The sequence below is a fragment of the Macrosteles quadrilineatus genome, unplaced genomic scaffold, assembly GCF_028750875.1.
Source record: "Macrosteles quadrilineatus isolate MER2022 unplaced genomic scaffold, UCM_ALF_1.0 Scaffold_2__2_contigs__length_208266976, whole genome shotgun sequence".
NCBI classification, from domain to species: domain Eukaryota; kingdom Metazoa; phylum Arthropoda; class Insecta; order Hemiptera; family Cicadellidae; genus Macrosteles; species Macrosteles quadrilineatus.
This window is the reverse complement of record NW_026542595.1, coordinates 132440725-132457529: the sequence shown is the minus strand read 5'-3', so window position 1 is coordinate 132457529 and position 16805 is coordinate 132440725. Positions and strand designations below refer to the sequence as shown.

General features: G+C 34.8%; 1 protein-coding gene and 1 long non-coding RNA gene across 2 annotated transcripts; one reads left to right on the top strand and one right to left on the bottom strand.

Moving 5' to 3' along the window:
* Positions 1–929: 929 nt before the first annotated feature.
* Positions 930–10727, top strand: LOC128986070 (uncharacterized). The gene is made up of 4 exons (XR_008490097.1): positions 930–1189; positions 3484–3761; positions 6765–7039; positions 10020–10727. It is a non-coding gene; the product is annotated as an uncharacterized LOC128986070 (long non-coding RNA).
* Positions 10728–11694: 967 nt separating this feature from the next.
* LOC128984901 (uncharacterized protein K02A2.6-like) lies at positions 11695–12375 on the bottom strand. The gene has a single exon (XM_054404271.1). The coding sequence runs from the start codon at positions 12373–12375 to the stop codon at positions 11695–11697; it is 681 nt and encodes a 226-aa protein (XP_054260246.1).
* Between the last annotated feature and the right edge of the window lie 4430 nt (positions 12376–16805).

The following is a 16805-nucleotide window of genomic DNA, read 5'->3' as shown; positions in this document are numbered from 1 at the left end:
TGTCTGCTACAATTATGATCGGCTCGAGAAAAAAAAGCGCTTAGAGACAGACCTCCGGAGAAAGCTTAGAATATGACAAATAAAACGATACCTAACTCGATCCAGTTCAATCCGATTTTGTCAGTCATAGAGCCTTCGCCGTAAACAGTGTTTGTGAGTCGAAGCATCGACAAGTGACACAACACAAAGTGTGTCGTGAGTCGATTTTTCGACAAGTGCTTGGAGGGTTAACCTAACCTACTACACTGACTAACCAAAAGATATAAGTTACTTCCCTATAGGGAAATTCGCTAAAACAAACTTGAAATCCCTCAACATTGGTTAACAAAGTTTGGAAATTCTTACATGGTAAATTGTGTTTAATTTTTTAATAAGCTTCCCGATAATGCTCACACCACTCCTCTTAAAGGCTTCAAAATTAAGTTGTATCAATGGCTTCTAGACAATCCATTCTTTACTATTAATGAGTTTATGGCCACCAACATGAATAATATATTTTAAGTTTTCAAATTAATGATAAGCATTAACTTTTGTTCGTTTGGATTAAGTCTACCAATTTGATTAATTTAATTTTTATGAAGCTGTTGTTTAGGTACTATGCTTGAGTTGCAACTTAAGTTTTAATTTAAATATATTTAGATATAGTTGATGTAATTGACTGTATATATTTATGTTGACCATGCCCATCTCATGTAAAAATGATCAGCGGCAATACATTTCTCATGTCTTATGTCTTATGGCTATTGGCCATCCTTATCCTATCCCAATTAACTCAATTAATTACAATAAATTGCCCATTCTAAGACCTGACTATAAGTTATAGTACAAATGAACTTATTTTTATCTGCACATGATAATAACTAACTAATTACCGGATACAAGATTTGTTAATTTTTAAAATTATGTTTCAGGAAAGGAACCATCTCTCATAATGCTTGATGCTTTTAGAAAATTGATCGCTTGATGGAATAAGGAAAAAGTTTGTGGATCAAACATATGAAATAATCGAGAGGAAAGAGGGAATTTAACCACCTATGTTTATACGTCCTTAGTGGATATTTGTGAATTTTGATAAATTAGGTACAGAAGGATCTAAGATGTCATTTCCTACTTGAAGAAAAAAAGCCAATTTTGGTCCATTTCCTTAACGTCCTACTTCCTTCTGTTGTTAGCGACAAGCTCAATGCAGGTAAGAAACGTTAATGCTCTCCAAAAAAACAGGTTGATGGTAGTAATAAAAGACCAATGTTGAGCTATTGCACACAAACAAACAAATCTACTTTAGTTTAAACAAAGTCTCGATGAAATTTAGGTTTTTATGTAATACTGGTGTATTTTGAGTATTAAAACTGCATTGTTGGTGGTATGGTAATTTTATTACCGGTACCTGAAAAACACATATTTGTTCCTAAAAAAGCCAGGGAAACACCTTAAATGGAATGGATACAGTTATTTCCAGGTCATTGATTGTACTGACTGAAGAATACACTAAAATATACATCACAATGGTACGTTCCTTATCTGATCTATAAAAAACCAACTTATTAGAATATATGGAAATTGAAGTTTCGAAAATTGTTTCAAGCCTATCAAATTCAAAAAGCATTGATTTTTATTGGATATCCAACTATTTACTGAAACAGACAATAAAAATATAATTAAGGAACCACTTGCTTACATAATAAGTAGATGTTTGGAATCTGGCTATTTTTCAAATATGTTAAAATTGTCTAAAATTACACCAGTTTTTAAGAAAGGAGACAGAAATCTTCCACAAAATTATCGTCCTATATCCGTTATTCCAATTTTTTCAAAATTATTGAAACTGTTATGTACAATCAACTTAGCAACTATTTTGAAATAAAGAGACTATTTTCTGAGTCCCAATTTGGTTTTAGACCCGGGCATTCTACGATTTCTGCAGTAATGAAAATTGTCAGTAAAGCACTACAGGCCTTTGAAAATAAAGAATCAGCCTTCCTATCCCTATTAGATTTAACTAAGGCATTTGATTGTGTACTGCCTATCAATATCCTTACTAAACTTAACTTTCATGGCGTTTCTGGTGACTCCTTGAAATTAATTGAATCATACTTAATGAACCGTAAGCAATATGTAAATATTATCGGTGCTCACTCATCATTGTGTGATGTCTCCTTGGGAGTGCCGCAGGGCTCGGCTCTTGGACCATTTCTCTTTATTGTAATAATAAATGATCTTCCCAAAAATGTAGGTGTAAATTCTATTATCTATGCAGATGATTCAACGTTTTTTACTTGTAGTAAAAACCTTGACCTCTTGGAGGCCAGAATAACCTCAGCTCTAAACCAACCACAAGAATGGTTCTCAGCTAACAAACTGCTGTGTAATGAGACTAAAACTCAGAATATTTTGCTCAGTCTTCCACAAAATCAAAACTATCAAACAAAATCAAACATCGATCAAAATCAATCTGTAAAACTGCTGGGAATTCACATAGACTCAAAGCTCACCTGGAATAACCATGTTGTAAATTTGTGTAAAAAACTCTCGGGTCAATTGTTTGTTCTGGAAACTGAGCTCCATAATCTCTACAGACTATCTGAGGACTGCCTATTTTGGACTCTTTCAGTCTCATATTGCTTTATGGTCTCATACTTTGGGGACACTCTGCAAATGTCTCAGACGCCCTAATTCTAAAAAAAAAAATAATTAGAACCATTTGTCAAGCCAGGCCTGGAGATCATAGTAGATGTCTTTTCAAACAATTGAAGATGCCTACAATTATTAACTTATATACTTATCATGTATTAATATTCACAAAAACAAATCTAAATTCTTTTTTTATTAGACGTGAGGTACACAATCACAATACCAGGAATAAAAACAAACTTGAAATCCCTCAACATTGGTTAACAAAGTTTGGATATTCTTACATGGTAAATTGTGTTAAATTTTTTAATAAGCTTCCCGATAATGCTCACACCACTCCACTTAAAGGCTTCAAAATTAAGTTAAGTATCAATGGCTTCTAGACAATCCATTCTTTACTATTAATGAGTTTATGGCCACCAACATGGATAATATATTTTAAGTTTTCAAATTAATGATAAGCATTAACTTTTGTTTGTTTGGATTAAGTCTACCAATTTGATTAATTTAATTTTTATGAAGCTGTTGTTTAGGTACTATGCTTGAGTTGCAACTTAAGTTTTAATTTAAATATATTTAGATATAGTTGATGTAATTGACTGTATATATTTATGTTGACCATGCCCATCTCATGTAAAAATGATCAGCGGCAATAAATTTCTCATGTCTTACGTCTTATAGCTATTGGCCATCCTTATCCTATCCCAATTAACTCAATTAATTACAATAAATTGCCCATTCTAAGACCTGACTATAAGTTATAGTACAAATGAACTTATTTTTATCTGCACATGATAATAACTAACTAATTACCGGATACAAGATTTGTTAATTTTTAAAATTATGTTTCAGGAAAGGAACCACCTCTCATAATGCTTGATGCTTTTAGAAAATTGATCGCTTGATGGAATAAGGACAAAGTTTGTGGATCAAACATATGAAATAATCGAGAGGAAAGAGGGAATTTAACCACCTATGTTTATACGTCCTTAGTGGATTTTTGTGAATTTTGATAAATTAGGTACAGAAGGATCTAAGATGTCATTTCCTACTCGAAGAAAAAAAGCCAATTTTGGTCCATTTCCTTAACGTCCTACTTCCTTCTGTTGTTAGCGACAAGCTCAATGCAGGTAAGAAACGTTAATGCTCTCCAAAAAAACAGGTTGATGGTAGTAATAAAAGACCAATGTTGAGCTATTGCACACAAACAAACAAATCTATTTTATTTTAAACAAAGGTTCGATGAAATTTAGGTTTTTATGTAATACTGGTGTATTTTGAGTAAATTACAACTGCTTTGTTGGTGGTATGGTAATTTTATTACCTGAAAAACACATATTTGTTCCCAAAAATGTCATAAACACCTTAAACGGAATGGATACAGTTACTTCCAGGTCATTGATTGTACTGACTGAAGAATACACTAAAATATACATCACAATGGAACGTTCCTTATCTGATCTATAAAATACCCCCGCCGCAGCAAACCTGCCGACTAAGCGAATTTCCATTTGTCTGAATTGATTTTCAGTTAAATATATTTTAATAACATTATGTTTAACGAGTACCTAGGTTTGCTGCTACAAGGAAACTAATAAAGTGTGTTTTTGAGTAAAATATTGATAGCGTAGTACAAAATAAATAAATTTGCCAAGTTTGATCAAAATGTATCCATAAACAAGCAAACTAGAACATTTGACAATATTCTCCATAAGAATAACATGGGAATTTTAAATTTACAATTTTTTTAATTTTCTCCGTTACTAATAATCGAACAAAAATACTTTTATATACTAAATTATTTGTTTTTTTAAGCTCTTTAAAAAGGTCTAAAGAGAAATCGGGAAATTTTGTGTTTTGAGGGTCTAAAGTGAGAAAAACCAATTTTTACCCCATAAAACCCCCCGTAAAGCCCCGTTCCCATGGTCCGATCGTGCTGGTTCGCAAACTCATTCAAGTTTATCCTGCTTTACACCTTTAAACCAAATTTCATCAAAATCGGACAAAAATTACTCAAGTTATCGCGTTCACGGACGTATATATATATAAGTCTATATATATACATATATAAAAATTTGAACAAATGGTGTTTTTGGCCTCTGGGGACATCAAAATGAAAAAGTAAATCGGTCCCGGGTCTAGGTCTTACCGTGCCACCTACGGTAATAGCTACTTCCCTATAGGGAAATTCGCTAAAACCAACTTCTTAGAATATATGGAAATTGAAGTTTTGAAAATTGTTTCAAGCCTATCAAATTCAAAAAGCATTGATTTTTATTGGATATCCAACTATTTACTGAAACAGACAATAAAAATATAATTAAGGAACCACTTGCTTACATAATAAGTAGATGTTTAGAATCTGGCTATTTTTCAAATATGTTAAAACTGTCTAAAATTACACCAGTTTTAAGAAAGGAGACAGAAATCTTCCACAAAATTATCGTCCTATATCCGTTATTCCATTTTTTTCTGTTATGTACAATCAACTTAGGAACTATTTTGAAATAAACAGACTATTTTCTGAGTCCCAATTTGGTTTTAGACCCGGGCATTCTACGATTTCTGCAGTAATGAAAATTGTCAGTAAAGCACTACAGGCCTTTGAAAATAAAGAATCAGCCTTCCTATCCCTATTAGATTTAACTAAGGCATTTGATTGTGTACTGCCTATCAATATCCTTACTAAACTTAACTTTCATGGCGTTTCTGGCGACTCCTTGAAATTAATTGAATCATACTACTTAATGAACCGTGAGAAATATGTAAATATTATCTGTGCTCACTCATCATTGTGTGATGTCTCCTTGGGAGTGCCGCAGGGCTCGGTTCTCGGACCATTTCTCTTTATTGTAATAATAAATGATCTTCCCAAAAATTTAGGTGTAAATTCTATTATCTATGCAGATGATTCAACGTTTTTTACTTGTAGTAAAAACCTTGACCTCTTGGAGGCCAGAATAACCTCAGCTCAAAACCAAGCACAAGAATGGTTCTCAGCTAACAAACTGCTGTGTAATGAGACTAAAACTCAGAATATTTTGCTCAGTCTTCCACAAAATCAAAACTATCAAACAAAATCAAACATCGATCAAAATCAATCTGTAAAACTGCTGGGAATTCACATAGACTCAAAGCTCACCTGGAATAACCATGTTGTAAATTTGTGTAAAAAACTCTCGGGTCAATTGTTTGTTCTGGAAACTGAGCTCCATAATCTCTACAGACTATCCTCGAGGACTGCCTATTTCGGACTCTTTCAGTCTCATATTGCTTATGGTCTCATACTTTGGGGACACTCTGCAAATGTCTCAGATGCCCTAATTCTTAAAAAAAAAATTAATTAGAACCATTTGTCAAGCCAGGCCTGGAGATCATAGTAGATGTCTTTTCAAATAATTGAAGATGCCTACAATTATTAACTTATATACTTATCATGTATTAATATTCACAAAAACAAATCTAAATTCTTTTTTTATTAGACGTGAGGTACACAATCACAATACCAGGAATAAAAACAAACTTGAAATCCCTCAACATTGGTTGACAAAGTTTGGATATTCTTACATGGTAAATTGTGTTAAATTTTTTAATAAGCTTCCCGATAATGCTCACACCACTCCACTTAAAGGCTTCAAAATTAAGTTGTATCAATGGCTTCTAGACAATCCATTCTTTACTATTAATGAGTTTATGGCCACCAACATGGATAATATATTTTAAGTTTTCAAATTAATGATAAGCATTAACTTTTGTTCGTTTGGATTAAGTCTACCAATTTGATTAATTTAATTTTTATGAAGCTGTTGTTTAGGTACTATGCTTGAGTTGCAATTTAAGTTTTAATTTAAATATATTTAGATATAGTTGATGTAATTGACTGTATATATTTATGTTGACCATGCCCATCTCATGTAAAAATGATCAGCGGCAATAAATTTCTCATGTCTTACGTCTTATAGCTATTGGCCATCCTTATCCTATCCCAATTAACTCAATTAATTACAATAAATTGCCCATTCTAAGACCTGACTATAAGTTATAGTACAAATGAACTTATTTTTATCTGCACATGATAATAACTAACTAATTACCGGATACAAGATTTGTTAATTTTTAAAATTATGTTTCAGGAAAGGAACCACCTCTCATAATGCTTGACGCTTTTAGAAAATTGATCGCTTGATGGAATAAGGAAAAAGTTTGTGGATCAAACATATGAAATAATCGAGAGGAAAGAGGGAATTTAACCACCTATGTTTATACGTCCTTAGTGGATTTTTGTGAATTTTGATAAATTAGGTACAGAAGGATCTAAGATGTCATTTCCTACTCGAAGAAAAAAAGCCAATTTTGGTCCATTTCCTTAACGTCCTACTTCCTTCTGTTAGCGACAAGCTCAATGCAGGTAAGAAACGTTAATGCTCTCCAAAAAAACAGGTTGATGGTAATAATAAAAGACCAATGTTGAGCTATTGCACACAAACAAACAAATCTACTTTATTTTAAACAAAGGTTCGATGAAATTTAGGTTTTTATGTAATACTGGTGTATTTTGAGTAAATTACAACTGCTTTGTTGGTGGTATGGTAATTTTATTACCTGAAAAACACATATTTGTTCCCAAAAATGTCATAAACACCTTAAACGGAATGGATACAGTTACTTCCAGGTCATTGATTGTACTGACTGAAGAATACACTAAAATATACATCACAATGGTACGTTCCTTATCTGATCTATAAAAAACCAACTTCTTAGAATATATGGAAATTGAAGTTTTGAAAATTGTTTCAAGCCTATCAAATTCAAAAAGCATTGATTTTTATTGGATATCCAACTATTTACTGAAACAGACAATAAAAATATAATTAAGGAACCACTTGCTTACATAATAAGTAGATGTTTAGAATCTGGCTATTTTTCAAATATGTTAAAACTGTCTAAAATTACACCAGTTTTTAAGAAAGGAGACAGAAATCTTCCACAAAATTATCGTCCTATATCCGTTATTCCAATTTTTTCAAAATTATTTGAAACTGTTATGTACAATCAACTTAGCAACTATTTTGAAATAAACAGACTATTTTCTGAGTCCCGATTTGGTTTTAGACCCGGGCATTCTACGATTTCTGCAGTAATGAAAATTGTCAGTAAAGCAGTCAGTAAAGCCTTTGAAAATAAAGAATCAGCCTTCCTATCCCTATTAGATTTAACTAAGGCATTTGATTGTGTACTGCCTATCAATATCCTTACTAAACTTAACTTTCATTAGAATTCATTTCCTACTACTGGAACGTTAGTTATTAATAAATAATAATAATGTTACCTTCTTCCGTTCCAAATGATTGTAGTTATTTACGACGCGTTTCGTCAGCACAGTGACATCATCAGGTATCCGCTATCGCTTCGTCTTGAGTATATTAACATAAAACAGTCATTGCACAATACACAAACACACATTTAATACATTTAAAGACCGGTCGTTGTTGTCGTCGCGGTGGCCACAACTCACGTACGCACATGACTAATTCTGGGCGACGACTGCAGGATGGATCGTTGTCTATGGTGTACTGTGCACCATGACGTCATTTCTCTTCTCCAGCTGTATCACGGTGTCAAACAATGCATTTCCTTGAGTATTAATTTTGTCATTCAGTACCTACGTTGTTTGGTTCACACTGTACTGCTTTGTAAATTTCGTAATACTCAAGTATGGACATCAAATGACTTTTCTTGCACTTGTGTAGTATTTGCAAGTTGTCTGAGATGGAACTGTAGTTATGTCCGCATTGTATGAGATGTTCAGCATAATTCGATTTTTGGGTGATTGTTTTCTTTGGGAGATGTTCTTTAAACCGGGTTTTGAATGATCTTCCTGTTTGTCCTATATAGTATTTTGTACATTCGTTGCAATTAAATTTGTAAATCCCACTGCTGTCGAATTTGTCATCAATGCTTTCCTTCCTGGGGTTAATGACATTTTCTAGTTTGTTGGAATTTCTGTAAGTAACTTAACTTTCATGGCGTTTCTGGCGACTCCTTGAAATTAATTGAATCATACTTAATGAACCGTAAGCAATATGTAAATATTATCGGTGCTCACTCATCATTTAATCATTTAATTTGTAATAATAAATGATCCTCCCAAAAATGTAGGTGTAAATTCTATTATCTATGCAGATGATTCCACGTTTTTTACTTGTAGTAAAAACCTTGACCTCTTGGAGGCCAGAATAACCTCAGCTCAAAACCAAGCACAAGAATGGTTCTCAGCTAACAAACTGCTGTGTAATGAGACTAAAACTCAGAATATTTTGCTCAGTCTTCCACAAAATCAAAACTATCAATCAAAATCAAACATCGATCTAAATCAATCTGTAAAACTGCTGGGAATTCACATAGACTCAAAGCTCACATGGAATGACCATGTTGTAAATTTGTGTAAAAAACTCTCAAGGGTCAATTGTTTGTTCTGGAAACTGAGCTCCATAATCTCTACAGACTATCTGAGGACTGCCTATTTCGGACTCTTTCAGTATCGTATTGCTTATGGTCTCATACTTTGGGGACACTCTGCAAATGTCTCAGATGCCCTAATTCTTAAAAAAATTTGTCACGACAGGCCTGGAGATCATAGTAGATGTCTTTTCAAACAATTGAAGATTCCTACAATTATTAACTTATATATTTATCATGTATTAATATTCACAAAAACAAATCTAAATTCTTTTTTCATTAGACGTGAGGTACACAATCACAATACCAGGAATAAAAACAAACTTGAAATCCCTCAACATTGGTTAACAAAGTTTGAAAATTCTTACATGGTAAATTGTGTTAAATTTTTTAATAAGCTTCCCGATAATGCTCACACCACTCCTCTTAAAGGCTTCAAATTAAGTTGTATTAATGGCTTCTAGACAATCCATTCTTTATTATTAATGAGTTTGTGGTTACCAACATGGATAATATATTTTAAGTTTTCAAATTAATGATAAGCATTAACTTTTGTTTGTTTGGATTAAGTCTACCAATTTGATTAATTTAATTTTTATAAAGCTGTTGTTTGGGTACTAGGCTTGAGTTGCAACTTAAGTTTTAATTTAAATATATTTTGATATAGTTGATGTAATTGACTGTATATATTTATGTTGACCATGCCCATCTCATGTAAAAATGATCAGCGGCAATAAATATCTTATGTCTTATGTGTTATGGCTATTGGCCATCCTTATCCTATCCCTATTAACTCAATTAATTACAATAAATTGCCCATTCTAAGACCTGACTATAAGTTAGAGTACAAACTAATTTTTATCTGCACATGATAATAACTAACTAATTACCGGATACAAGCTTTGTTAATTTCTAAAATTATGTTTCAGGAAAGGAACCACCTCTCATAATGCTTGACGCTTTTAGAAAATTGATCGCTTGATGGAATAAGGAAAAAGTTTGTGGATCCAACATATGAAATAATCGAGAGGAAAAAGGGAATTTTACCACCTAAAACCCCAGACATTGATGTTGCTAAACATGTGGCTGAAACCACTGTGGTAGAGCAGTTGGCACAATAAAACAATACAGTATTTAGGTTTAGGTTTGTTACTATTTCAGTTGCATAAATCGTTTCTATAAAATACTTGTGACATTATTTTTCGCCTTAATCAATTGTGTAACATTACTGAGTAAAAATGCCTATGATGTAGGGGAAATATCTAACCAGCGCAGCTGATCATCACGGCTGATTACAGACACAGACACTCCTGACACGACATGCGACCTGACCATTGTACCCTGACTCGTTGTCCGCCGCCCTCTTCTCCCCTCTAGACCATCTCTAGACACACTTTCAAAGCCGTAGAATTCCCGTCACTATTACAGTTAAATTATTTTTATTTAAACTTTTGTTCTTGTAACTCCATTAACATCATATTTTCACCTCATCATATCTTCTGTCATTTATTTATTTATTGCATTTGATTATTAATGTTTATGTTTTGGACGCAACTACAGTCGACGCACAGGCTCGCTGCCCATGTCGGCTTATTCCTTATAAACATGTACGCTTTTTTTTTAAACTTAGATGTAATGTAAAGGTTAATTTTATTTTATTCTTAAATTCACTTATGTTTTTTTCTTTAAATATTTGTGTACAAATTCTGTATATACTTTGTTGGACTAAAGAAATAATTCATTCATTCATTCATTCATTCATTCTTTTATATAGTAAGCTTGTAAGATTTTGTTGGTTACCAAAACAAAGTACTGGGTGATTAAAAAAGAAGTAAACTTTATACATAACTAATAGATACATACAGGGTTAGGTAAAAGTCTGGAACCCCCAGTTAACTTTTTAACGCGTAGGAAAACCAAACTTGGCACATATTTACAACATAAGAATTTGCACTTTTTCATCAAAATTACAACTTTGCCCCAGCCCCCAAAATGGGGTATTTTGATGGCAGCCCCAAATTTTCAAATGTAAACACCTATCATGTGACCCCTCATTTTAAGGGGTTTCTCTAGACAAATTAAATGGCGCAAACCAGAGGTCAATATCGCACCCCTCATCAAAATGGCAGTCATTTTGAAATATCCCTTATTAACTTTTTAACAGGTTATAGCAGGAAAACCAAACTCAGCATACCTTTATAAAAAACTAGCTGAACCCGGCAGACGTTGTCTTGCCTTTGACTATTTATAATCCCGCGGGCTTTGCCCCGTATAACTTCTTAATTTTCAAGATAATCTCGTTCGCATGGCTCAATCACGTCCTGGTTGAAGTTAGTTCGCTATGCTCACTCACCCTTTAGGTTGTAGCTCGTTCGCTACGCTCACTCACCTTTAGGTTGGAGCTTGTTCGCTGCGCTCACTTGCCTTCAGGTTAGCTCGTTCGCTACTATAGAATAATTAATTATTAAAACTCATTTTAAGTAAACTCAATCAAAACTATTTATTTACAAAACAAAACAATAATGTAAACAAACCAAATGGCAGATGATTCATAACTTTATAACTCAGCTGATAACTATAATCCTACATTTCTCCCCACCCAATTTAGGCCGAGTTTCCGAAACTATGTACATCATCATTTTCAGGTTCCATTTGCATTTTCCATTGGGGTGGATCAGTTGCACCTTCTCTTGCTCTCAGCTGGTCAGCGTGTTTTCTCTTTATTTCTCCCCCAACTGTGTATGATAGCTCTCCCGTCCTTTCTTGTACAGTTCCTGGTCTCCAGCCCTTCTTCGTTTCATTTTGAACCCACACTTCTTGTTTGACAGAAAACTCCTTTTGTTTGGATCTTAAGTCGTGGTAGTACTTCTGTCGCCACACTTGATTTTCTATTCTCTCTCTGCTATTACACCTCCACCTATCCAAAGCTGTTGGTATTCTTCTACCATAGAAAAGGACTGATGGTGGTTGTCCTGTGGTCTTTTGTGGGGTGTTCCGATAAGCAAGCAACACTTGTAAAAGTGCAAGTGATGAACTGAGACCTTCTTGTTTGCAAGCACTGTATCTACTCTTGAAGGTTCTGATAATCCTCTCTACTAAACCATTGGTTTTTGGATGATACGGCGCCGATGTGACATGACATATGTTATTGTTCTTACAAAAAGTCTTAAACTCATGGGACGTGAAGGGGGTGCCATTATCGGATACAATTTTTTTAGGAACACCGTACCTCGAAAACCAAGTTCTTAATCTATTTACAAGAGCAGCAGTTGTCGTACGGTCCATTACTTCGATCTCGACCCATTTTGAGTAAGCATCGATTCCTACTAACCAGAATCGGTTGTCGAATGGGCCTGCGAAGTCGAGATGAATTCGCTCCTAAGGATCACTTGGCACATTCCAAGGATATAGAGGTACTTCTGTGTCAAATGAGCGGTTACTCTGGCATGGGTGGCATCTACGGACATACAACTCAACATCCTTATTCAGATTAGGCCACCAAACATAATACCTTGATAGGGACCTCATAGCCTCTATTCCAGGATGTCCTTTGTGGAGTTCTTTCAATACATTTTCTCTCAAAATCTGTGGCACCACAATTCTTCCTAATCGCATGATTATACCGTTTTCTAATGTCAGCTCTTCTCTCTTATTCCAATATGGTTTCATAGATGATGGTAAGTTTTCTGTATCTTTTGGCCAACCATGTTCCAGGTAGTCTATAAGTTTCTTCATATTTGGGTCTTTCTTGTACTCCATTACAAGTTCTTGATTTGGATAAACTACATCAATTTTTTCCTGAACCAATGCTCGAATCTCTCTCTCATCTGGATCTAATACTTCTTGTGTCTTGAGTGAAAACCGAGACAAAAAATCAGCCAAACAATTATCCTGTCCCTTGATGTACTGGATCTCAAAATCATACTCCATTAAATACAAAGCCCAACGAACCAAACGGTTGTTTACTACTTTGGTAAGATCTCGATGCATTCCAAATATTCTTTCAAGTGGTTTGTGGTCCGTCCTCACCTTGAAATGTCTCCCACTGAGGTATTGTCTAAACTTCTTCACGGCAAAAACTAACGCCATCGCTTCCTTGTCAACTGTAGCATACCTTTTTTCTGCTTCTGTTAGTGTCCTCTAGGCGTACATGACTGGCCTTTCCGTTCCATCCGGCATCAAATGTAACAGCACTGCACCAACCCCTTGTTCACAAGCATCACATTCAACAATGATCGGCTTTGATATGTCGTGTGGAACTAATGTCTTCTCTAATGACAGGATATTCTTCAACTTGTCAAACGTATAGTTTGTTCAGTGTCGGTCCATTTCCATTTAGTCTTCGTACCAGTCAGCTTATGCAAGTTCGAAGCGATCGCATGAAGATTAGGTATGTACCTTTCGTAAAAATTTAGTGCTCCTAGAAAAGCTCGTAATTCTTTCACGTTTCTTGGCCGTGGTGCGTGTCTTATGGTTTCAACTTTGTCTTCGGAGGGATGAATACCATTTCCATCTATTGTATGACCTAAATACTTTACAGATTTCTGAAAGAACTTACATTTTGACAGTTTTGCTCTTATTCCACTTGATTCTAGCCGCCTCAAAACTTCTCTAAGAGTGGTTATATGGGTAGTCTTATCCTTACTAGAAATGATTGTATCATCAAGTAGAACTCCGACATTAAGTCCTTTTAGTAAACTTTCCATGTACCTTTGAAATTTTGCCGGACTCGAGGAAAGCCCAAAAGGCAACCTTTTAAAGTGAAAGTAGCCTACATGAGTTGCTATTGTAAGATACTTTTGTGACTCAGGGTGTACTTTCATTTGCAAGTATGCGTCTCGAAGATCTATGACTGAAAATATCTTTCCATCAGTTAATTTGGAAGTCAAGTCATCAAAGGTTGGCAAGAGGTGTCTTTCCGGAACGATGTTTGGATTCAAGGTTGTACGGAAATCGCCACAGATCCTGACTCTACCTCCACCCTTGTTTACTTGTCTACGTTCACTGTTGGGGTACTCCATTCTATCGGTGTTTCGGAAGGGTCCACTGCTTCCAAAACTCCTTCCTGTACTAATCGCTGTAATTCTCGCTCCACTGCCTCCCTTAAGGGGAATGGAACTCGTCGTGCCCCGTAAGATACAGGTTTTGTTCCACTTTTTAGATGTATAACTTCATTAGAGTCAGATATTGTTCCTAGCTCATCACGAAAGAGTTCGGAAAACTCCTGGGTTAATGCCTCAACTTCTTTTTGTAACTCTTTTCTATAACTTTCTTCATTCTTATCTGTCTCTTTACTATTTGTCTTTCCATTGTCAATACGCCTAACCCTTACTTCCCTAGGCAAATTAAGATTGAAAGCTACACTCCACGGCAACCCAAATAATGGAACATCATCTTCTAGTAATACAATAACTGGCAATCGCTTAGTACGATAACGTAAAGTAACGTCCACAAAAGCCTTACCCATGACTTTTAGTTTATTTTTACCATAGCCAGTGATGACATGAGACGTCTTTTTGAGAGATTCACCACTTGAATTGATCTTATCCCAAAGAGACAAACTTATAGCACTTACCCGAGCCCCAGAATCAAACTCCATTCTAACATTATACCCGTTCAATTCTACATCTATTGTAGCTCTGGGAACCTTACTCTTGACTGACCTAATTTGTGTTCCGCTAACATCAATATCAGAACTACACTCATCGTAAGTTTGATCACGATAATCACCTACTTTTCTCAAATTACCGTCTGTTCTCTTGAAAAAATTATTTTTACTTTTGCACATTCTTGCGAAGTGGCCTCTCTTTCAGGGCCGGACTTACCTATGGGCGAAGGGGGCGAACGCCCGGGGCCCCCGGGCCAAGGGGGGCCCCGACAGGGGCCCCCTTTGTACATTAGTTTTTATCATTAACTTCGAAAATTGATCAGACACTTAACAAATGGCCTTCTTTTGTAACAGCTTTATTTTTATTTTCGCTATCCTATGTTTAAGGTTATTGTTAGGTGCATTTTAAGGCATTACTAGGAATGAGATTCTTGACCCTAAGGGACTTTTTCTCAGAGCTGCACTGGGTCCCACGCTTAGGCCTGGTTTACATGAGCTGAGCATATGTGCTAGGCTGTGACGGACAAGTTTCAGTTTCAATGAAGCCGCTCGCCCGAACGTACGGCCGCGGCGAATGAGTTGAAGGGGGTCCCGCGCTTGGGGCAAAAATACAATAAATATGAAAACTCTTGTCCCAACGTAGAACGTAACTTGTAAAATTGTATTGTGTTAAATGGATATTCACTGGAGTTCAAATACTTTTAAAAATAAAAACATTGTTCCGTTTATGTTTTATTAAATGTTATTCTTTTCTTTTACCTCTAAGTATATACCAATCAGGATTTTAAGGGGTAGAAGTATATTATCCGTTCAATTGAAAGGTTTTGTAAAATAGTAATTAATTAAGTTATGCGTCCAAATTTTGATCTCCAATTTAGTCTTTGGAGTCAAAATCATATACTGTAGCACCAGTAAGATTTTTTAAATCTATATAGACACTTTAAAACAACTAGAGTCGTCTGATGTTAACAAAAAATTACATTTATTGGGATTGGGCGAGCGTTGTCGTATGAAATCGTAAATAAGCGAATAAGCAGAAGCAGCTGCAACAATAAATGATAATGAGCTGATAAGGGATCCTGTCTAGTCTAGTCCTGTCTCTCACGCACGCGCATACACACACATAAAATGCCTTATCGCCTATCCAAAACAATTTAAATCACTTTACTCCCATAGTTTGTCCTTTGAGACTAGTTAGTGGTCATGTCAAGTTGGTTGAAATTGTCTTACTTTTGTGTTATTTTATTGTAATTCTGCAAACTAACAGTACAAAAACAAAGCTGAAGTGAGTAATGTTGTATTCAATGCTATGTTTGTGTTGTATTAATCAATATTGGATCCATTTAAACATCTTTCAGTTACTCATATAAATACTTAGCTTGTGAGTGTTTATTAGACATTGCAAGATTTTGCTCCTCAATAAAAAAAACTTAAACTTGAAAGTCCCCAATGTTACTTTTCATGCTAGGACTTTAACATATAAAAACGAGAATGCCATAGGTACCAAAACCATTATGAAAATAAAATAATCACACCTATATTGTAGTAATATTGAAAAACCATACAAATCGACGGCAATAATCGATAATTTAAATACGTAATAAACAAAAATATATCAATACTTCTTATCCAAATATATTATGGTAGCCTACCATGATACCATACCAAATATGCCGTCACTGGTACTATAAAGCAATACATTTTTATTTTTGTGTATAAAATTAAAATATGCTGTATATAAAAATATGTTAAAATAGTTATATTTTAAGAATTTTTTTATATAGAACTTATTGCTTATTTGGCCTTAAATTGCTCTATTTGAAGCCTAAATTTAGAAAATTTTCCCGGGGGAGGACCCCCTAATCCCACTGGAGGACCCCCCCCCCCCCGAACTGAAATCCTAGGGCCCCATTGGAAAATTTGCCCAGGGCCCCTGAAGTCGTAAGTCCGGCCCTGCTCTCTTTGAACATTTCTTGCACACAGCAGAAACAGCAGGACACCTATCTTCACTAGGGTCATGTGTGAACCCACATCTATAACACCTATTGAAACCAGTAGATTTCTGTACCTCTGGTTTCCTCTTTTCCTTACTGTCACTTACTTTGAA

What these genes read in the sequence shown, in the direction of transcription:
- LOC128984901 (XM_054404271.1), bottom strand. Translation starts at nt 12,375, where the DNA reads ATGGACCGTACGACAACTGCTGCTCTTGTAAATAGATTAAGAACTTGG.